Source organism: Gordionus sp. m RMFG-2023, chromosome 3 (assembly GCF_954871325.1).
Source record: "Gordionus sp. m RMFG-2023 chromosome 3, tfGorSpeb1-WG-v2, whole genome shotgun sequence".
Taxonomy (NCBI): Eukaryota; Metazoa; Nematomorpha; class Gordioida; order Chordodea; family Parachordodidae; genus Gordionus; species Gordionus sp. m RMFG-2023.
In genome coordinates, this window is record NC_088777.1 from 38,951,706 (window position 1) to 38,977,462 (window position 25,757).

Below are 25,757 nucleotides of genomic sequence, written 5' to 3' on the forward strand. Positions count from 1 at the left end.
GAATATATTTCATTTCTACCTTTATAATTTTTTCCTTGGTTTACTTTTAATCAGACAATACTATATTGAGAATAACTAATTAATAAATGGCAATGAGTAAACACTTTCATATATACAAAAATAACCACCTAAATTCAAACAATTTTATTGGGTCCGTGATTAATAAGTGAAAAAAAAATGTTTACTGGAATATAGGAAGGCAGACCCCCTCCCCTTGACAATAACCAAAAAATGAAAATTATTTATAATATATTTTTGAAGAAATATACTCATGAATGGCCAATCCCTATTTTAAAAAGATTATATCTATTATCTTTTTGCAGTATTTTCAAAAAGTGATGTATATGTCAGAAACCATGAGAATCTCTGACATTATTTTATTATGATTAAGAAATAATATTCACCAAATAAATAATATCACAAGATCTATAATTGTTATGCGATATCCAAGTTATATGATTTTGAGATTGGCAAGCCTTGGTTTGCACCGAGACAAACACATAGTTCCAATATTAGCGTTGCTTAGGTGGCATTATTATAAAATAACCAATAAACCAATCAATCTTTTATATTCTCTCTATAAATTATTTCACAAACATTAAACTGACTAAAATTATCCATTTTATGGGGCATTTTTCTTATTAGTAATATTTTTTAACATGATCAGAGGGGTTATATGGCAGGCTATATTATTGTATAGCCTCATCATTAGACTATAAAATTAAAAAACTGATGCTTCCTACCTTTTGTAACGTGGACGTTACTTAGAATGAAGTCTTACTTTTTACTATTTACCAATCACTCTGGCCATGAGGTAAAATGACAAGTCCTTCGGAGTATGATGGTAAATATCAAATTTAGGCTTAACACATTAAACTTAATTGTTTTTATTATTGCTATAAATAATACACAATTAAATTAAAAAATATTCTTTTATAATAAACACATTTAAAATAGATCATTCCGGTCCTGATGATACAAATAAAAGATTCCCATTCACTACAATTAGTGTATTATATCAAATTATAGCATCTTTTACTGAATATCAATATTTTTATCCCCTCACCCTTCTTTTTTTTTATCTACCTCAATAAATTTGTTATTTAAAATGGTATCATCTTTTGAACGATCATTAAATACAATCAAAAAATATCAGTTTTATTGTTAAAATTCTATAAGCATAAATTCGATTTAAAATATTTTGTGTGGTCGTTGTTCCGAGAAATTCTTGCTTCATCAACTTATCCCTTGCCATATAGCCCCAGGGATAGTTAGTTGGCTTAAATGGTTCGAGTAATTTTTTTAGAAAATCTACAAACCCCGGGCATCGATTAATTATTGAGGATTATATAATATAAAATTTATAAAAAAATACTTCAAAAAAAGTTGGTTAAAAAAGACAAATAAATTTACTTGAATTTTTCATCCTGCAGTGGTTACTATAATTTTTATCATAGGTATTATTTAAATTTAGAGTATTATTCTTATCAGATATTAATTTTAAAATGTCTCCTAAATTATTTGAAGTCATGAATATAATATATTACTTTTATAATGGATTAATTATATGATGAGAATTTACATTTTATCATTTTAAAATTGCTCCCATACTATTTGAAGCAATAATTATATAATATTACTTTTATCATGCATATTATCACGGGTGCTAATGAGGAGCATAATATCTACGAGGAAAGGAACCCTATGCTGTTAATATTACAGTAAGGGAAACTGGGATTAAATAAACCCTCGGGGCTTGTCAATGTACTTATTCTTATTTTAAAATTAAATAGACTAGAAGTACATTTATTCTAATAGACTCTTATTAGTACGCGTCTATAGGCAAAAAATGAAATAATTAATTATTAAAAATTTTATTTAAGATATAAAATTTATTTTGATGTCAAATTCTAACATTTTTACATGACAGAATTTTAATTTTTATTAAATTATATAATCATTTATATATAAATTAAATTTTATAGCAAGGTTTTTTAACCCTCTTTTATGAAAGTTTTATGAATATTTATTTGTCTAGATAATACTTCAATCATGTTTAGTCAATTTAGAGCTAGCGGGGCTTGCTAAACCATACACGTCATACGTCATTATGGCAGTAAATATGAAAAAAAAATATTTCCAAATCTTGTAAAGAAAATTTCATGGGTGTGTAAGATTAGTATTTAGGATTTATGCTAAGAAATCATAATTCTCTTTCCTTATTTTTACATGTACAAAATATTTATTAAATTAACCAAAATAAGTTTCAAATTTTATATATAATTAGCTTTAATTTAAAAGTATAATGATACTTTGAGCAATAAAATAATAAAATTATTGTATAAGAATATTATTAATAAATAAAAATGCATTCAATTCATTATAGCCTAAAAAAACTAATAGTATAGGAAGCCCCTCGCAATGGTTAACCCCGTTATTGAGGCTTGTTGGACAAAATTTTAACTTTACGAACCCAAAAATTACGAAAATATGATTATATTCTTAAAAATATTTATAAGGCACTTTATAGAATATATTTATAGGTATCGATTCATGTAGTTTTCTTTATGATATCTATAAAAAAAACAAGAGTTATAGTCGATTTTGCAAAAATTGGTTTGACTAACCCCAGTCTCCCCTATTGAACTTATTATATAGGTACGGGTCCCAAAGCAAAAAATAAAGTAAATGTTGAAAAATGAACTAATCTTGTGATTTCCAGTTTCATGTGTTTAAACATCATCTTTAACTCTTTTCTACTCTCACCAACTCTTAAATTTTTTAGTATAATTCATCTGATATATATATAAAGTAAGTTCACATTACATTTTAATAAGTCACTCACTCATAAGACTGTCCATTTAGGATCTTATCGTAAAAATCCTCAAAGAAAGGTTAAAAAAATTATAAGTAAAATAAAAAATTCAGTTTCGCTCTGGTTATTGATTAGGAATAATTGCATTATTGGAAGCTACATTAAAACTTTACCTTCAAGTGCAAGTGGCATTAAATTTTATTAAACTATCAATTTTTTTTATCCTAGTCAGTTAGAATAAAAGACTGAAGTAGGTGAACTCAAAACAAAGCGCGTATTCACCCTTATAACAATAATTGGTAACCAAATGCGATATCGGTCCGCACTAAGTCTAGGGGCGCTGCTCCCAACTATTTTTGACTAGATTCCTAAATAATATTCTGGGTATGCCGCCGATAAATCATATAAAACTCCTTTAATTCAGAGAGGGCTGATATTTATATAAGAAAACTTACTTAGTCTAAAAACTCCTTAAATATACGCCGATATAATAAAATTCAATAAAATTAGGCCTGAAAACAATCTTATCTTTTCATAGAACCATTGAACGGTTAATAATTTAAAATAAATTAAATTAATAATATAGTATATTTTTTATATATCTAATTAAGCTTCAATGTAATATAATGTACATGTAGTATATATTTATAAAGTTGTTAAATATTTTAATATAATTTAATGTTAAAAAAAAGAAAAAATTTTTTTTTATAAAGATTAAATATTCGATAGAAGGAATTATTTTTTATTAAATAAATAAATACCATTTCAAAATATCTTCATATTTTTGTGTAGTATAATCTGAGCCTTAAATCCCAAACTATTATCTAGTGTATCATTAGTAACTTTTTCAAGTGATGAAATAACTTTTTTAACAGGAGATCAATTAAAATATCATATAGGTGTTGGAATAACACAATTGCACTATTTCTTAATGCTGATAGTAAGTGTTTTTTAAACGTTTGGTTGGCTCTAGAACTTCTACTCCGGAGGAGGTGTGGTATGATGTAAGATCTTGAAATTGGAGGGGTAATATCGTCACTTGCTTAGAAGGCTATAGAACTCCTTGATTATCAGGATGACCATTGCATTATTATGCAACGATAAATATATATATTTTTTTTACAAATTTTATTGCTTGAACAAAAAAATAATGACTTAAATTTTAACTAACTTCATTTGTTTTTTAAAGAATAATCTAAAATATGATATTATTATTCATATGGATAATCGATTTCATAAGGAAAAAAAATTTAAATAAAATTTTCAAAACTATATATACGTTTAATTTTTTTAAATAATGCAAAATATTTCTTCACCCTTTTATTTTATGTTATAATTAATATTCCAAAAGGAAACACATGCACATTAATTATAATAATTCAAATTGCTACACGAATAGCAAACTAGTATACATTTAAATTAATTTCTAATATAAATACTCCCCCCCCCTCCCCCTAGATCAATAAATATTTAATAATTCATGTAGCAACATTAAGACAATTGAACAAATTAACACTTTTTCAGTGCCTAAATAACCCTTGAACGCGCGAAGGTTTAATAATGTGTTTTGAGAAAAACAATTATTTATTAATATTTTGCTCAAAGAATTTGAGAAAAAATGAGGTGTAAAAAAGTAAAGGTTCTATTTTATTCTATAGAATCTTTCGACTAAAAAATATTGTTTTTTGTATGCCGTATTGGGATATAGATTCCATGGGTATTCATACATCAATTTTAAATCATTTATCGAGGGCAGCTTTTAAATTTGAAAAAAAACTGATATGGCCAAAACTCTATTTAAATATGTTTAGAGCCCCACCTACCCTATAAATATCAGATAATTTTAACATGAACTTTTAAAATATTTTTAATTTATATTCATGTTTAACTAGATTTTTTTTCATATATAGTTTTTTTAGTCACCTGTCCTTTTTCAAGCACATAAGGACTTTTTTTTGAAAAGGTCCTTTCATAATCTAAAATATTGAGAAAGGACGCTATGTGACTAAAAAGCTATAAATTTAAAAAATAAGTAGTACTTTAACATGCTGATACATTTCGTGAAATCAGATTTTTCATTAAAAATCATCTTCAGTAAGTGATTTAAAATTGAGAAATTCTAGATCCTCATTGATTCCTTATCCCAATATGACATTATAGCTATATTATTCTAAAATATATAAACTCTGCTGCATAATATACTTAATCATTTTCAGACCCTTATAATAATGTTTATTTTTTTTGATATTATTTAATATAATTAATTTTGTATATAATATTTATTTTTATTTATTTTTTTGAAAAAGTATGTTTATTATTATATGATTGAAGAAAATTAAAAAAGTCTTTTAAAAATGAAAATTATGTTATTACAATTTTTTTTCATCTAAATAAAATCTAATATCACTATTCCCCTTTCATAAATATTTAATCATTTCAAAAAAATAATTTATATTTTCATTTAAAATTTAATTAAGATATTTTTGTTAAAGAAGAAACTATTTAATTTAATAATTTTCCTTAATGTTTGAGGTATAAAAAAAGAAGTATATACTAAGCAAATTAATTATACCAACAGAAATGCCGCATAATTATTTTACTAAAGGAGAGTGATTTAAAAAGCCCTATCATATGAATAGCAAATATTATATATGTATATATATACTAATAATCCCACAAAAAATAACGGATGAATCAGAAATATGACTTTGATAAAATATTTTGTGAAACAGATTTAGTACTTTTAACTGCGAACAGACTATTGCAGAGTTGTAATATCAATATTTTTAATATATCGATTTTATAATACCTCCGGAGTCTCTAAATTTTTAATTATATTTTAATTTAAATATTTATGTTTGTAATTGATGATATAATAAAATTAGTTTTATAGGTTAAAAGTTCTTAACATAATTTTGAGAATGGTTATTGATATTTATCCAAATAACATCATCTAACAAAATTTTAAAAAAATAATATAAATTACAAATGCTTAGCTAAAAATCGAGAAGATTTTTTTCACAATTTCAGACAAATATTTCTTAGAGATATCATGAATTCGATATATACTAAACTCCTTGGAATTTAAGTATTAGAAATTAGAATTGTAAAAATTTATCGATACTATGCACCTCTTTAATATCTTTAACCATAATTAACCAATAGTGTATTAAGGAGAAAATTATATATTATATATTATATTTTTATACAAACAAACGATAAAATATGAATTAAACATCTTTATGAAGCTAGAGGCTATTTTATTTTTGATATTTTACTTTATAAAATACCATTGTTTCTAAATTTTTTGCCTTAAAATAAAAGACACACATACTGTAATATACTACCCTAAATCATATTAGAACGCCGGAGTAAATAAAATTTCGTAATTGATTTTTGAAAACAAAATCTATCAAATTTTTTGATTTAATATTATTTATAATATATATTTATATGCTATAATTAACTATTATAAAATAGTTAAATATTGATTAAAAATTATATGTTAAAATATTGATTAAAAATTATATGAGATATTATTAAAAAAGTAGTATTCAAATCAATATGAATGACATTAACTTTCGTGAAATCAAAATAGCCGTTATTCCAGTTCTATTATTTGGTTCATGGCCTGACTAATGGATGTCTTAATTCTTTTGAGTTTGAATAAAGGTTTCATACCTTTCTTTATAAAAATTTCCCATAAATGCTAAATGTTATTCACCAATCGCATTTGAGGTCAATATTTGCTTGTGTTTTTTGTTAAAAAGCCCATAAATTTTCAATCAGATTTATTTCCGGGCTAAATCCATGTGTTCCAGTAAAGCCAAAATGCTACATGATAAAAAATTGGTTTATTTTTATTTATGACAAGGGCGTTGTCTTGTTGATAAACAAAATCCCCTTGCAAAAACCATGCATTCGTCTGATTAATGAGCCTCTATAAAATATTCTGATTGAACAAATAATTCCTTCGGTAAAACATGGGCTACCTTGACTTTTCCCCTCATAACCCCGTATAACTTAAGATTTTTGAGGAGCTTGAGTCATTTGAAATTAGACTGGTTTAGCTTTTCTGCATCTGGCGCTGCTTATACAAACTTTTTCAATTGAATATCAAGCGCTAATCTGCCTTCATCACTAAATTATCTTCATCGATTTGGATTTATACCGGTATTTATTATTATAATATCAAAAAATTAATATCGTTTCCTAGTATTTTAACAATATCAAGATAAAAGATTTTAATATATATTTATTCCCTTATTTTCTTTTGTGGATCATCACCTATTGTTGAACCAGCGTATAGAGTGTGAACGTTCACAAAAAAAATTCAATTTAAATTAATAAAGTATAGTTTCTATAAAATATATATTAACTATTTCAATTAGCCCAAATTTTGAGGATTTAGACAGTTTTGTTTATTCAGATTAATCTGATATTATTGATGAAACAATTGATAATATTTTAACTCTACATATTATAGAATAATTACACAAAAGTCATCGATTTTTGAAAATATATTTCTGTGCTCTGCATACTTTTCTGCTATTTTGTGAAATTAAAAACTATGGGGTATGAAATTTATGGTAATTGGAAAAGAAAAGAAGTCCCTAGAATTGCATGCATGGGGTGCAGGTTAAACGTCAGGTCTGAAACCATCTTGTAAAGAGAGGTTTGTTGGTTCTAGGATGTTAGGTATTTTAGCCTTATTAAGAGCGTTATGGGTGATTTTATTTATAGCTTTATGCCGGAGGTAGCGACCTTGGCTGCGGGAGCAGTTTAGGCCGTGTCTTGCGTTTGGTTGAACGGGTAAGTTGCAAAGGTGGCAAGTGTGTGAATGTGTAAGCGAGCATCCAAGTCTAAATCCTATGGTAACTCTCAGTTGGTCATTGGTTAAGAGATTATCAAGGGTTAGGCTTGGAAGTGCCTCGAGCCATTCATGCCCGCCGTATTTATCGTTTAGTTGAAGAAGTTGTATATCGCTGATATCAGAAGGGTTAAGACTATTTTGTAGTTTCTTTATAAGGGGTTCCAAGATTGATTTATTAGAAATTTCGGTTGGGAAAGTTTGACCGCCTGGGGTTAGTAGATTCCATCTTTCGATTGCTACGGTTAAGAGATCGTCATTGGAGGTTATGAAAAATGAGATCGCGGAATTGAGGGGCAGGAAGAGATAGGGAAAATTTATTTTGCTGTTTATAATTTACTTGATATGTGACGAGTTAAAAAATTATTTTACCCGCCCGCTCGTCCGTTTTATAAAATTATATTACTCTTCCCGCCCTTTATGTCGGGGGCTAAGAACCCTCTCTTTACAGCAAAATAATTCAAAAAAGCTTAAAAATGACTATTCTGACAATTGTCACATTTCTATGATATCTTCACTGAAGTCTTATTAACATGTTTATAATATATATTTTTACCCATTTGCTTCAAAAAAGTTTTAAGATAGAAATTATGACAAGTGTCACTTTTCTATGATTCATCTTTCCCAAAAATCTAAATTCAACATGTTTACAATTTATATTTTTTAAAAAAGTTTAATAATAACGATTATTATTGCCACTTTTACATGATTCATCATCCCTAAAATCTCAATTTATAAAGATAATATGACAATTGTCACTTTTCTATGGTTCAACTTCTCTAAAATCTTAATTTTACATGCCTACAATTTATTTTTTAAAAAAGTTTAAAATAACGATCATGATAATTGTTACTTTTCTATGGTTAATCTTCCCTAAAATCTCTTTAACATGTTTGCAATTTAATTTTTTTATCCATTTGCGTCAAAAAAATTTAAAAATAAAGATTTTATGACACATTTTCTGTGATCTTCTTTGAAATCCCAATTTAACAAGTTTAAAATTTATATTTTCCACCGACTATACAGTTATGCAATTTAAGCTTAAAAATTAGATCGGCTATGGATCAACTTAGTGAGTCGACTAATTGACTAATTTAGTCGCTCAAGTTTTTACTCGAATTTTTCGACTATGGCTATTAGTAAATCGTCTTTTAACCGACTACAACAATAATAGCTAATAATGACTATTATATTTTGAAACATTTATTTTTATATTCAATTAAATAATATTTTTAAAAATAGGTACATGATTGATTCAATGATAGAGTTTTTAATTTTCTTTTAGCCTTAATAAATTTATAAAATTTATTGGAATAAAATATTTTTTTGCTATCTTGCCCTAAGCTTTTCCTCAAAGTCTTATTTCATAAAACACGCAAAAAGAACACCGGCTTTATTAATATATTCATTGAATTTATTAAATAAACCTATATCCTTATTGGCGAAATTGATATTTGGGTTGCACCAATAATTGTCTGAAGTATTTAATGTGTAAAGATTCATTAATCAGTTTTGCCAGTCACTAATCAAGAGTTAAAAGCTATTAGACTGTCTTCTTCAAATTTTGATAGTGATTCAAAAATAAATTAAATCTAAGTGTAATAAGGGATTTTTCTAATTCAAAATATTTTGAATCTTATGATTTTACGATCTTTATAGATATTTTTTTATCTTTCTGTAAAATATTAATTTAAAATATTTAATAGGAATTTGAATCTAATTTGAGATACAGTCTTACTCTTAGGCATGAAGTATGCCAAACTTTTCATAACACTAATTCTGTAGCTTAATCCAATATGTAATGCTTATCTACAATACATGTAGTACTACAGCATATTTATTTTTTTCCTTTAATTACTCAGAATTAACACTACATAGAAGTAATTTTTACTGAATTTCCAAATGATTGATAAATAAAAATTTTAATTTTCTCAGAATTGAATTTCTTTAAAATATAATAATATTGCTCATTACATAAGTATGATTTCTTTTGAGTTTCAAAATTAATAAATTCTGTGTCTTAATTGTTGTAGTTTTGTATTTTTGTTATATATTTATATATATTATATATAATGATATATATGAAATGCCAATCAAAAGGATCTTTCGATCTGGAGTTTGGTTTTAGAGGATTAATGTATGAAGAAGATCAGATGTTCTTTTGTTGATGGATTTTTGTATGTTGATTGTATATGTATATTAATACTTAAATATGAGTAAATATGTTATACATTTTTTTTAATTATGATTGTATAAATATGAACTGTCACAACGACAGGTTTGTCATTGTGAATCAAAACCTAAATATAAAAATAGAAAACAAATATATATATAAAAAGGAAATTAATAATAATTAGGAATCACGAAATCATAAAATCAACTTTAATCCTTTATTTAAAATTATAACATTAAAAATCATAAAAAAGAAAAAGAAAAATAAAATAAAAATAAAATAAAATAAAATACAAAAATTAATAAAATAAAAAAAAGATCTTTGTATGATAAAAATTGGCCCCTTTTATACTCTTTTCAATCTTCTTATAAATAATATTCATAAGTATTCAAATATAATATTTTTATCACGCGTTATAATAATAAATCCAAGAATTCTTTATGCAAATTACATATAAAGTACCAAAATCCAAACGAAATCTTTATGCAAATTAAATCTAACATTTACAACACCTCCCTACTTAAATTAGACCCAACATTCTGCGAATGATCTACCTTCTTTCGATCTAGACTTATTCTTCTTAATCTTGGCTGTCTTAAGTTCTAACGAAGGCTGACTCTTGTCTAGTATTCTTAGTTTCGCACGACCGTTTGTATCCGATTGTCGCTTGAAATTTTTGGATTCTATCTTCTGTCGCTTGTCACCCTGTGAAACGATCAGCTATTTATCTCTGTAGGCCACTGACGAACTTGATACACGCCTGTTTTCCACTATCCACGATTGATGAACAATTATCGATGACATCCAGTTTCTTTTCCTCTCTTGTTTTTAGCTAGTCTGTCTTAATCTTACAATTTATCGTAGCTTGTTTCCTATCATTCTCTTGTAATCGATTGGTTGTTGCCTCTAATTCTTGTAATCGTATCTATCTTTTAGACTTCCGGGTCTTCTACGACAGTTTGTCCTTGCTGAGATATCGGGTAATCACATCTAATCTACTTCTACCTAAAATAATCTATTTAAATAACTTCTGAAATATTTTATAACTTTCTCAAATATAAACTACCTAATACAACTATACTAATAAAATATATAATTATACCAACTTTATCCTAATGTCTACATTTATCTCCTCTAAACTAATTCTGCCTTTAATAAATGTCGTAAATTATACTAAATCTTAAATTTATAATACGTAGCAAAATATAATAAATTATATAAATATATCAAATTCTGTCACCCCTCTCCCCTTAATGAAGCCTAGACCCATATTTTCATTGAAAAATTTACTTGTACTCAGCTATTCATCTTCTTTTCAGCCATGTCTATACTAAATTTATATCTAAAAATCCTATTCTAAAATATATATCAAAACCTATCTTTTAAAAAAAATTATCATTGTGTATTTATTTCCTCATGTACTCTTTGACACTCAAATAAAAAAAAACTGCAGAAATATATAAATCTCTTTTCATACATACGTTGTCGAGAAATCCATGACATCTAATCATAAAAGTTTTCATACTAACGTTTATGAACAACCTATTAACTCTAATCACTATGGTTTTCACCCCACGTCTTTGAAGAACTTATGAACTCTAATCATTATAATTTTTCTCACAACCGTTGTTGAAAACTGATATGTATATTTCTAAAGCATGTTTTTCTTTCTGTTATTATTAGAATAATGTTGCATAATTGATCTCAAATGTTATTTATGATTCAAAAAAATAAAAATCCGATCTCTAATTGAGCTCGATTGCGGCATAAATTTTCTAATGACGAAAAGCCGATTCTCTCTATGAAGATTTTTTGGTTAATCTACAACCTAATATACTAATTCGCATTAATCCTTGAGGCTGTTTCATCTCTCGCAGCCCTTAAAATAAAAGTTAAACGTAAATCTTCAATAAGAATTTAATCAGCTATTTCCTAGCAATAAAGTTATATTCTAATCTTATTCACCGAATTTTTTAATTATTATATCTTAGCAAATTATTAGTTTAATATAACTTTCGCAATTTATGTTAAATTCTAAAATCTCATAGTCTTTATTAGTTTCAAAATTCCAATGGTTTTAGTTTACCAGTAACTTCTAAATATAAAATTCCTAATATCACCTTTAAATAACTAAACACAATTATATCTTATCTACTATGAATGTTACCTTTGTCTTTAATTTTAGATTTTATATTCCTACATAAACATAATCTTAACAACATAATTTTTCCTTTTCACCTTTCCTACATAAACATAATCTTAACAACATAATTTTTCCTTTTCACCTTTATTTACATATTTTTCTTACGTTCTTCTGGAATTTTTTTTTTTTGTATTAGAATACAGTTTGACACCTCTCCTTGTTGTCCCACCGGTCACAATGCGTGATTTGCATAAGACTGAAGGTTATAAAGGGCCGGTCTCCTCGCTCTCCAACACCATTGTCACAACGACAGGTTTGTCATTGTGAATCAAAACCTAAATATAAAAATAGAAATCAAATATATATATATAAAAAGGAAATTAATAATAATTAGAAATCACGAAATTATAAAATCAACTTTAATCCTTTATTTAAAATTATAACATTAAAAATCATAAAAAAGAAAAATAAAAATAAAATAAAAATAAAATACAAAAATTAATAAAATAAAAAAAAGATCTTTGTATGATAAAAATTGGCCCCTTTTATACTCTTTTCAATCTTCTTATAAATAATATTCATAAGTATTCAAATATAATATTTTTATCACGCGTTATAATAATAAATCCAAGAATTCTTTATGCAAATTACATATAAAGTACAACAAAATCCAAACGAAATCTTTATGCAAATTAAATCTAACATTTACAACACAATGATAATAAATTGATATATATTTGGTTCGAATGGTTCAAGTCTTTTTTATTAATAACTTGGAAAATTGGAATAAAATAATTCTGAGAAAATTAAAAAAAAATTATTTAGCAAATCTTCTATGATTTTTAAAAATATTCTGATAAAATCAGCAAAAATTCTTAGCTTTTAGTATTATTTATCTTGATTGGGAAATTTTCTGAGCATTTCAAAATATTTGTTCAAATTTACTTTTAATGGCATAAAGCACATTGTAAAAATTTAAGTTGGAAGAGGGGGGGGTGGAATTATTGGAGTAAAATCCTGAACCAAATATCCCCCCCCCCCGTACTTACAACTATGTTTGGGAAGAGCCCAGAAAGATATTGGTTAATTTATTTTTATCATATCAGATAAAAGTTACATGCTTACTTAATAGACAAAAAACATTTCGCGTTTTGTGAGTAAATTAATATCTTTAAATAAATGCATTCTCAATAAATTTATTGTTTTGCGGGAATGCGCTAGCTACTTCGCACAAACATATTCGTGGTAAAAAATTTACCGTAAAGGGTTCGCAATATTTGCGCTGACGGGTTTGCAATAAAAGTCTAGCTTTAATAAATTCACGGTTAAGGTTTCGCCGAAATAAATTCCCGGTGATGAGTTTGCGATATTGTCTTCGCTATTTGGTGGAAAAAATTCAAGTTGGTTTTGCGATATTACTTTCGTTATAAAATTCCTTCGTTATAAACGACACTCGCGATAAAAGTAAATATTTGTTTCAAAATGAATATTGAGCCTGATTCAAAAATTAGATGAATTCGGGAGGGAGGGGGGGGCAGTATTGTTCTAAATTTCGCTTAAAATACTATTATTTATAGTAATTATAAATTCTATAAACTTTTTTCCACAAAGTGTTTAGGGATTTGTTTTTTCAAATTAAATGGCCTTTTATCTTCAAAAGAAATTTTAGTTTTTTTATTTAGTTTTAAAAAAAAATTAAATTTTTTATATTTAATTAAATCTCATCTTTCAATTAAGTTTCCATATTTTAAAAATTCTTGATCTGTAATAATTTGAAATAAAATATATAATTGCTCTAAAAAATTTAACTAAATTTTATTTTATTAATTTCAATTATTAGGTAACTTATGTTAGCAATTAAACAAAGCTTTCTTGACTCAAAATTCCTTCTCCCAAATATATCTGAAATATTCGAGAAGGTATGTCAATATTTGAATAATGAGCATAATCTAATACTGTTTGAAAAAATTACATGACTAGGTGGCTCGTCCTCTAGTCAACCTTGACTTCTAATTGCTCGCCCTTCTGAGTTCAATCATGCCTTTGACCTCAACCGTCGGTAATGGCCCTATTCTCTTTGTCATTACGATTATACCCCATTTACTAACTCATTATATCTCATGCAATTCAGCTAAATGTAATAGGAACATTAGACTGATGAACATACGAAAGAGACTTTCTAAACGAATTTTATCATGAATGATCTCAGGTAAACATGATCAAAAATGTGTGTCCAACTTATTGATTATATTAATAGTTTACCTTTTTCGGATTTGAGCGGAAAGAGGAGAACCATTGAATGACCACCAATGACAACAAATCCTAAAAGTGTAATACAATGCACGTTGTTAGAGATGTTTTGAAGTCTGTAGTACCCTTTCAAAAATTAACAACAGTTTTAAAAATGTATTGGCAACCAATATTTTAAAAGTATGGCCTTTCTTTTTGAAAATTAGCATTCTATAAAATATTTTATTTGGATATTTAAAAAAAAAATTGTTTCGATTTTTATAAAATATAATATTAATAATTTAATACTTTCTCGTGGCATTATAAATCATTACAATAATTATAATCCATTTTCTTAACTAATATAATTGTTAAAAATAAAGCAGAAAACTGATAATTTTAAAAAATAGGAAAAATAAATTAACTATGTGGAACATTTAGAAGAATATAATGTGTAGTAAACAGGTATCTATACATAAGGTGACGATTTTCTCTTTATAATTTATAAAAATTAAGTTTGAAGAGTGGGTCCTGGTTCGTCTTTTTATTAAACAACTGGCTCAGCCGACTATTTTTAATCAATTAAATAGCCTAAAAAGCAAAAAAAAACTGAAAAGAAAGAAAAAATCAAGATTAAATATACAAAAAAAAATCAAAAAATGCAACAATGTCACCAAATACTTAAAACAAAACAAAATATCGTGCCCTAGTTTAAAAGCTGCTTCGTCTAGGTTAAACAACAATTAAGTATCAAAATTAAGTGGAACCTGGACATAGTCTAACTGATTTTTTAACTTTATTATTAAAACAAATTAATGTAAGCTAAAAATTAAGTGTAGAAGGATTTAGCAGTAAAGGTATAGAGGCATACAATGTCTGGACACTAAATGTAGCCATCGATATTGATATTGAGCGTAAACGTTGGAACTTATTTCGGGAAGGTGATCAGAATAATATAGTAGGAGTTAAGTATCAAAGTAGATGTGAGAAACGAATAGCAAAGGTGTGTATGTATTTAAAATTGTATGAATGTGGTGAAACCTGAACAATTAAAGCTGCTCGTTATTAAAACTTGGAAAGAGCAATGAGATGGTTCTAGATTTAAAAAAAGTAAGCCTAGCATGAATCCGGCTTAGCCCGAATATGCATCGGGCCTGGCATATTTAGAAAAAAAAATTTGGTTCATGCTGGGTCGGGCTTAATATTTTAAAAAATATTTGGGTCGGATAGGGCTTAAATTTTAAACTGTAATAAAGTCTAACCTGTCTAATTTAATTTGGGAGCCGTTGGGAACAAGATTTTTGCTCAAATTAGATAGTTGGTTAATTTATCAAGACTTTTTACATTTTAAAATAAATATATTATACTATCTGTTATATTCTTTATTTGGCAAAAAATAGGATTACGTTCAACCATTCTCAAATAATTTTTTTAAATTTTTTATTCATCAAAATCATAAGAATTATGTATGAAAAATAAGAATAAAAATATATAATTAATTTATAAAACAAATAAGATGTTATCTTTATTTTTATTTGTGAAATATGCTTTATTTACAGGTGTCGATATTAGAATTTTAAATTATATTTATTTCTTTATTTTTTAAAATATTAGGTTTTTTTATATTTTTTTGATCATTTCGTTTGCCTCTTTATAAGTAAGTAATATTTTTAAGCAATAATTCAGCTTCATCTTCAAACATTCCTTTTGAGTATGATAATCTAGAATTTTTTTTAATTAACGATAATTTTCAAAAACTAAATGATTTTGGGGGTGGGGGTTGTTTCTATGAAAACTGCATAGAACCATGGATTGGTAAAATATTTGATCTCTGCAAATTTCTAAGCCAATATATGGCGTACATAGGTATTCTAAAGGATTACCGGAGATCGCGGAAGTTTCTTTTCTATAAATTTTAAAAAGGCGAGAGCCTCATGTCCAAATTTTTCAAGTGTTAGCACAGGAACGAAGTGAGCATTGTTTGGTAATGAGTATTTATTAATTTTATTGTTTCCAACTTGTGAAATTGTATTATCACAAAAAAGGTTAATCGTACAGTGAAATGTGCATTATTATTAAATATACAACAAAAGGGGGTAAACCAAGAAAGATTTTATTATAATTTAACAACCTATTGAACCAGGGCCTTAACTAAGAAGGTGGGAGGGGGGGGGTAAAAAAATTTTTGGCCCCCAAACCTGCCCCCCTATAAAAAATCTTTGGCCCCCAAAATATTTTACGACCCCCCAAATTTAAAAAAAACTATTAGTAATTTATTTTTAGTTACCATCAATTAAATCATAATGAAAATACAACATATTTTTTAGAAAAATATTATTTATTTAATTTATACAAATTAATAAACAAGAACACACTAAAATTGGTTATAAAATATCCATTCACTCGTTTTATGAAAAATAGGAAGTTATTTCCAAATTTTTTATTCCTCGTCAAAAAGACAAACCTCATCTTGAACAAGGTAAGTCTATCTCAGATAAATATAACAAAAGTGAGATGCCTTTTTTTGTCTTAAGGTTGATAGACAAAAGATGCAGCAAGTTGTGATAACCTGAGCATAATTATTCGCTATATTTTTCTCTGGAGAAATCCGAGAAAATTGATAGGAATTATTAATTTACAGTGTCTTTCTGCTGAAAGCATTACTGATTGCATTTTAACGCAACTTATTGAATTAATAGTAATTCAACTAATATAATAAGCCAGGCATATGATGGTGCAATGCAAACGTCATGTCTAGCCGAAATGGAGGAGTGCAAACCCTACTTCAAAAAAAATTAATAAAAAAGTTCCTTTTATAAATTGATACAACAACAAGTTGCTGGTTCATGGTATAATAATATTATTATCATTCTAATTTTTTTAATTTATCCAATGCATTGTATAATATTTTTAGGCGTTTTAACATATCCTGTAAATATACAGTCCATACTCTTAAGAGACCTTTAGACCAGAGGTGGATTAATCATTTGGAAATATCTCGCACCATTTATGCGAATTTTGAGGACATTGGTGAAGTATTATTTTACTATAGAACTCTTAATTCAGAGGTTTCCACTCATGATTTAGTCGAAGCCTCTGGTCTTCTATCTCAATGCTTAATATAAATTACGTTATATTAGCCATTATAATTTATAAGTTATTAATAACAATAGATCTACTAAACAAGTATTTACAATCAATAGATACTAATCTAGTGCTAAAATTTGTATGAATTCTATCAAAAAGACTGACAACCGGACAATTTATAGGGGTTCGGAACGAAAACGACAATCTCTATCTTATCAATTTAAATTTTTAATTTCTTTTTCCTTTGTGCCTCCCAAGATTAATCGAATTTTTTTTTCTCTTTTAAATATACTTTTCTCACAAGGAGGAAAACAAACTTTATTAAGTAATTAATTAATTTTTTTTTTTAAACAAATTTTCTTTCTTTTTTTTTTAAAGAAAAATCAACTCAATAAAAAAAAATATTAAACCTCAATAATATTCAATAATATTTATTTTTTTTTTCAAAACAAATGAATTAAAGATAATAATCTATATTATTTTCTACACTATTTATATTATATTAAAAAATTATTTTTTTCTAAAAAAAAAATAAACATTATTTTTTTCTAAAAAAAAAATAACATTGCAAAATAATATTATATTAAAAAAAAATAACATTGCAAAATAATATTATAAAAAAAATAATAACTATTTTTATATAAATAAACGACGGCGAGACACTAAGATATAACAGCGATAACTATACTACTTATAAATAAACACTACATGCCTCGCGTCAACATTCCCCGATAGGACAGCTATCCCCTTCAAAAACCTTACCCACCCTCCAGAATCCAGTCGCGGTCGGCGTCTGATATTGAATACTCCAACCAGTCCATAAATTCAGGAGTCAGGTAAGTTGCCTCAAGCTCTTCCATGGTATATTCCGACTCCGGCGCCTGCACTCCCTCCTCCGCGCTGTCCCTCCAACGGCTTCCTGCGTCCCCTGGTTCCTCCACTGGCCACGGGGCCACCTCGTTCTCTTGCTGTTGACTTCTCTCCCTCCGGCTCTCCCTCCGCAGCCCCCTCTGTGGACATCGACTGCGCAGATGCCCAATCTGGTGACATCTAAAACATCGTCTTTGCTCTCCCACAACTGGCCTCATCGTGAAGTTCGGAACTCTCATCTGTCCCCACCAACCCGGGACCTGTCGCTGTCTCATTATCCAATACAATTCGACGTCTTCAAAAATCCAACTTCTGCTAACATTCATTCTGGACCGGCGATCTACAGGTACTCACAATCTATATACTCAATATATATATGTATACATTTAAAACTTATACACCTATCCACCTTTCCCAATTTTTATCCCCTTTATTTTATAAATCAACAAGAATAATTTGATTCCCAGGCGCTATAGAAACAAATTTTGAACGAAACAATTTGCAGAAACAAATGCTAAAAAAAACCCCTTTTCCTTTTAATAAATCATACGATCCCCACGGCACTATGAAAACAAATTTTTAAAAAAAATTCCCTTTTACTTAACAATTCATCAAAACAATTACCAACGTAATAATTCACCACAACAATTTAACCAACGATTCTACCCCCAAAATTTTTCTTACAAATTAATTTACAGACACAAGTGGAACAATTTCAAAAAAAAAACAAACTTCTCCTTTTCCTTCCTAATAAATCAAACGATTAAAACAAAATTTCTTTCACTTACTAATTCACAGAAATAATTTATTCTACTGTTTATTTCTTAACTAACACATATACATTTTTCTTCTTTAATTAATAATTCCCTTCTTCCCTCATCTAATTAATTTTTCTTTTAATAAAAAAAATGTAAACCTCCATTTCCTTTACGAATCCACGGAAACTCCCAACCCAAAAAAGAACTTTACCTTTTCTTTCTCCTTTCTCTTTTAATTTAAACTTAATAATAAAATTTTTCTATTTACCTTCACAATGAATGACGAATATAACCACAAGAATTTTAAACAGAATTTCTATCAATTAAGAAGTGTGAAATAAATTAGTTTTTCTTCCCCCTTTTATACTCACGATCTAAATTTAACTTGTTAACTTTTTATTTTCAGATTTATGATTCCCCTTTTTTTTAAAAGGATTTTCCTCACCAACTAAATCTTGACATAATATTCTCCCAATTCCTAATTTTGATTTATTATCTTCTAAACTTTTTCCCTTTTCCAAACCTCAAACTTCTGCCAAATCATTAAATATATATTTTTTTTTTAAATTTAATTTTATCTCATTTTATGTGTTACCCTAACTTTAATTCTCCCTTTCTTTCCTCAAAAATTTAGGATGATTTATTGCCTTTCTTATTTTTTCTCTTTTTTTTAACTTTTTATTTTGACATTCTTTTTTTTAAATCGAGAAGTTAGCTTGTCAACCTTTTTATTTTTCAAACATTCTTATTTTACTTAACTATCCCTACACCTGTCGCGCACATATCCAACTTATTTAACTAAACCTAATTTCGTAAAAACCTTTTAACAAAGAGAGAGGCAATTATTACCAATTAAATATTAACTTTATTAAACACTCATTTGGGTTCCTATTAAGCTAAACCTTTACGAAATCACCTCGGCATCAATTACAATAATTGCTTCTTATTAAGAATATACCCGAGGTATTTGGGTCAAAAAGGTGCCCAAAACGCCCCGATAAAATATAAACTCCGGGCCCCATTAATTTAATTATTGCATTTTGCATACATGGTTAAGATCCCACACATCGAATGGTTCATTCCAGATATTCGGTCCCATTTTTCCCTACCTGCACACATTTCAGAATAATCTCCACATTCGGACGGTACAATTTTTTATATTTATTTAGGGGTAATGGCTGACATCCGGAAGGACAATCCCTACCCCGGACGGTACAATTTTTTATATTTATTTAGGGGTAATGGCTGACATCCGGAAGGACAATACCTACCCCACTAATTATCTATATTATTTTTCTCTTTTTCGTACGTAGGGACAATCGCTGACATTCGGAAAAACAATACCTACCCCACTAATTATATATATTTTTTTTTTTTCTACATATATTCCCGTACCCTGAATTCTGTTTAAGCCTAGTCCAATTAATACCCTCATTTACTTCTCACCACCCGCAGCGCCCCTCTCAACCTCTCCGGTTCTATTCTTTTACGCAACTGATCCCGATGACGCACCCCCTCTCTCCCATCCGCGAATCCCACTCTAGTCACTTTGTTTCCCATGTTCTCCAAAATTACTCCCGCCTCCCATTTTCTATTACTGTTGAATATTCTGGCCCATACTGCCTGTCCAACTATGAACTCCGAGGCCTTCCCAGTTTCGGTTGGCTCCTGCCTCTGCTCTGTCGGTCTTAGCGAATCCAACCCAATCCTGGTCCTCCTCCCTAAAAATTTCTCCGCTGGCGACGGCTCCTCCCCTTTTCGGCTATTATTATAATACGCCACAGCTACCCACATTTCCCCTCCGCCATCCTTTGATTTTTTCAACCAATTCTTGACTATCGCCACCATCCTCTCCGCCTGTCCATTCGAACTCGGATGGTACGGCGGTGCTAAAATGTGTTTGGCTCCCGTTTCCCCACAAAAGATTTTGAACTGCTTACTGATAAAAGCCGGCCCCCCATCCGATACTATTATAGTGGCCACTCCAAACTTAGCCCATAGATTCTTCAATATCCTTATAACCACTTGAGTCGTTAATCCTTTGACTTCCTCATATTCAACCCACTTGGAAAATGCATCCACTACCAACATATACATCTTGTTATCAAAGTCGAAAAAGTCCAAGTGAATACGCTCCCATGGCTGAGTAGCTTTTGGCCATACACTTTCCCTATCTTTTCGAGGCATCGGAGCCCAAGAATTACATCTGACACAGGCCCGACTGATATTTTCAATGTCTTTGTTCATTCCCGGCCACCATACATACTCCCGTCCCCACTGTTTCATTCTCTCCATACCTTGATGTCCCGCATGAATCATTGCCATCACGGCCTCCCTTAATTTGAACGGTATAACACTCCGACTCCCTCGCACTAGACATTCATCTATAATCGCTAATTCCTTCTCTATATATTTGAACGTTTTGTCCCCATCTTGCCACGTTTTCCGTCCCTTGAGACACGCTTTGACTCGTGTCAATTCCCGATCCTTTAATGTTTCCCTTTTAATTGCCTCCCATGTCACTGGCCCACCCCTGGATATCCCAGCCATCGTTCTGATTAGTATTCGTTCCTCCTTCTCATCTTGTCCCTCTTGTTCCTTCCCCTCACAATCCTCTCCAGCTCCACATCGAGATAAAATGTCCGGTAGGTAGTTCTCTTTCCCTCTGCGATACCTCACTTGTACGTCAAAGCTACCCACGAGCAATAGCCACCTCTGCAACCTGGGCGACAGCATCAGCTCCTTGTTATCTTTCTTGAATAGATGCACAAGCGGCTTATGATCGGTGTAAATAACAAACCTGCGCCCAATTAAATACTCCCGGCATTTCGTCAATCCAAAAATAACGGCGAGTGCTTCTTGCTCAATCACGGAATACCTAGTCTCTGCCTCTCTAAATATCCTTGAGAAAAATAACACCGGTCTTTCCAACCCATCAATACAATGTAATAAAGCCCCTCCTACCCCTTTATTCGACGCGTCTACCGCCACAAATACCTCCAATTCGCTGTTGAAGCACACTAATATAGGTTCCTTTCCAATTCTGCCTTTTAGCTCTTTAAAGGCCACCTCTTGTTCTTCTGTCCATTCAAACTTTTCTCCTTTCCTTAGCAATTGATACAACGGCGCGGCTACCTGAGCAAATCCTTCCACAAAACGATGGTAATAATTGACCATTCCCAAAAAGGCCTGCACTTCTGCTTTATTATTTGGTCTCTTCATATTGCTAATTCCCGTCATGTTCTTATCCAAAGGTCTCACCTCCTTTCCTGTAATTTTGTGTCCTAGATACGTCACTTCCATGACCCCCAAAACGCTTTTCTCCGCACTGGCCCGCAATCCTTTTTCTTTTATTCTCCGAAATACCTCTTCCAATCTCTGTTCATGTTGTTCGGGAGTTCTTCCTGTCACTAGCACATCATCCATATAGTAGTAAACTCCTTCCAATCCTTGAAAAACCGCTGCCATAGTCCGCTGAAAAATAGGAGCTGATACACTAAGTCCAAAGGGCAATCTACAAAACGCAAATAACCCTTTTGGGGTCGTAATCGTTAATAACCTTCTCACCTCCGGTTTCACCCGCAACTGTAGGTACGCATTAGAGAAATCAATCTTTGAAAAATATACACTTCCCTTTAAACTGGCCAATATTTCCTCAATACGCGGCAATGGATATTTGACCTCCACGACCCATGGATTTAGCGTAACCCGGAAATCTGCACATAGACGGAGTTTTCCATTAGCTTTCTTCACTGGTACCAACGGGGTCGCCCATTCACTGTACTCTATGGGACATACAATATCCTTCTTTACCCATTGCTCCAACTCCCTTTCTACTTCTCTCCGCCACTCAAAAGGTATCCTTCGCAACGCACAATACTTTGGAACGTAACCATCCTTTAACTTAATATCTACTTCATAATCTTTGAGACAACCTAAATCCTCATTAAAAATCACTTGATAATTTTGTACTAATCTTCGGGCTCCTTCTTGCACTTTGGCCATTCCCAATGCCTTTCCATCCTCATCATTTAGCAACGCTTCATCATCGTGCAACGTCCTAGCCTTCATAACCTCCCGATTTCCTTGAGTTTGAGTATTCCTCACTTCCCGATTTCCTTGAATCTTAGCCCGATTTTCTTGTGTCTTAGCATTAATCACTTCCCGGCTTGCTTGGGGTTGAGCATTATTCACATCTCGATTTTCTTGGGTTTGCGCATTATTCACATCTCCACTTTCTTTAGGCATCCCTACGTCCCTTTTTCCCGTATCTCCTTCCTCCTCCCTTTCCTTTATATCACCATATTCCTTAACAGCTCCAACGTGCCCCGGGTAAATTTTCCTAGATTTATCTATATAATTGTTGTCTCTTGTTTCTTCCCTAGAAGTATTCCCCCTTATTTCTCTCTTATAATTCAACTCTCCTACTCTGCCCCTAACATCACTTCCCTTTGTTGCGCCCCTTGAATTACTCCCCCTGGTTTCGCTCCTTAGATTGGCTTCTCTCATTACGCTCCCTGAGCTATCCCCCTTGGTTTCGTTCCACGCATCTTCTCTTGCTACGCTCCCTGAGCTATCCCCCTTGGTTTCGTTCCACGCATCTTCTCTTGCTACGCTCCCTGAGCTATCCCCCTTGGTTTCGTTCCACGCATCTTCTCTTGCTACGCTCCTTGGGTTGTTCCCCTTTGTTTCGCTCCTTGGATCCTCTCTTGTTACGCTCCTTGGGTTGTTCCCCTTTGTTTCGCTCCTTGGATCCTCTCTTGTTACGCTCCTTGGGTTGTTCCCCTTTGTTTCGCTCCTTGGATCCTCTCTTGTTACGCTCCTTGGGTTGTTCCCCTTTGTTTCGCTCCTTGGATCCTCTCTTGTTACGCTCCTTGGGTTGTTCCCCTTTGTTTCGCTCCTTGGATCCTCTCTTGTTACGCTTCTTGGGTTGTTCCCCTTTGTTTCGCTCCTTGGATCCTCTCTTGTTACGCTTCTTGGGTTGTTCCCCTTTGTTTCGCTCCTTGGATCCTCTCTTGTTACGCTTCTTGGGTTGTTCCCCTTTGTTTCGCTCCTTGGATCCTCTCTTGTTACGCTTCTTGGGTTGTTCCCCTTTGTTTCGCTCCTTGAATCCTCTCTTGTTACGCTTCTTGGGTTGTTCCCCTTTGTTTCGCTCCTTGAATGGTCTCCCCTGGTGTCAGGCTTCAATACAGTCTCGACTCCCGACCTTCCATTTTCACCCTCAAATGTCATAACTGCATACTCCTCACTAGTATTTGGTACAAATACACCCCACCATGAAAATACCCCCCAAAAACCATACCAGGGACCAATCCTAGTGATCCAATCCCACCCCAACACAGCTTCTATATTATGATTGATAATCCATAAATCTAATACTTCAACTCTTTCCCCCAATTTTACTATTATCTCCACCCTACCCATTACCGCCATCAGTGTCCCATCAAACTGTCTTATCCTTAACCCCTCATTCTCTATCATTTCTCCTGGCCAAATACTTTGATATCTATTATATCCAATTACTGAAATAGCTGCCCCCGTATCAAATAACATGGGAATAATTTTCCCCCCTAAATTAATCATTACTCTCGGGCAAGGATCATTAATTATCCCATCTTGCAACATATTTAAAACCCCCTCCCTATTAGTTATCTTCCGAAAAAACCCCTCCTCTGTTCTTCCTAACCGCCACGCCCCGATCCGTAATGTCGATTTTTCGCCATCATATAGTCACACATTCTCACAGTCCCTCGCCACATGTCCCGCCCCTCGACACCTAAAACACTCCATATCCATCTTCCCCGTTTCCTTGACATTGATCGCACGAACCCCTTCCACTTTCTCTCGCTTAATAGTCCTTACATTTGAAGCATTTGGACCCACCCCCCTCTCCGGAAAACCATTCTTATTACTGTAACTGCTTACATTACAATCCTCTTTATTATGTCCAAAGCGTCCACAACCCGCACATCTCAACCTTTCCTGTTTGCCAGGACAGTAAGGGGCTATATGACCAAATTTCCCACAACCAAAACACTTTGTATCACGACAATCTCTAAGCATATGACCTGGTTTACCACAATTATAACAATTCATTCCCCCTTTCCTTTGCGGCTCAAAACCCTGTCTTATTTCCATTCTCCTTCCCCTAGAGTACTCTTTTGGTTCTCTATAAGGTCTCAATGCCTGATTATCATTACAATCCTGCTTGTCAGTTATATATAAACTTCTGCTTATATCGCTATCCGTCCACCCCCTAATTAACTCCTGAACCGGCAACCATGTTACTCTGCCCATCATATCTTCCTCTCCATTATGCCCCTCAATGGTTAAAGTTTGTCCTTTGATTTTTACACTGCGACTTCTCTTCATTCTCCTGCCCCAAATTAAACTACAAATCCATATAATTAATATCACCAACGCCCCAAAAATATTATACTGAACCTCCCAATACTTAACAAATTTTAAGCTTTTCATCCTAACGTTATAAAAAATTTATTATTAATTTTAAAATGAAAATCTTGGTTATTTGTAAAGTTAATAGATAAGATATTATTACTAACGTAAATAATCCAATAATGCACATATACATGCAACAATCTCAAACAAAATAATCAATATACCTATTATTGATAGGATGTTGTGTAAATTGCTCTCCGCGAATTTACCGTGTATTTTGATTTCTTTAACCCAAACTGATAGCACTTTTGTGTAATTTATTTCTTCAAAAATTTGGACAGCACTTCCGTACAATTATGATTTGCGAAAAATTTGGGCAGAACTTCCGTGTATTTAAGCCTCACGAATAATTT

General features: G+C 30.6%; 1 protein-coding gene across 1 annotated transcript; it reads right to left on the bottom strand.

The window, feature by feature from the left end:
- Nucleotides 1-24,675: 24,675 nt before the first annotated feature.
- LOC135926957 (CCHC-type zinc finger nucleic acid binding protein-like) lies at nt 24,676-25,317 on the bottom strand. The gene has a single exon (XM_065462890.1). The coding sequence runs from the start codon at nt 25,315-25,317 to the stop codon at nt 24,676-24,678; it is 642 nt and encodes a 213-aa protein (XP_065318962.1).
- Nucleotides 25,318-25,757: the final 440 nt, after the last annotated feature.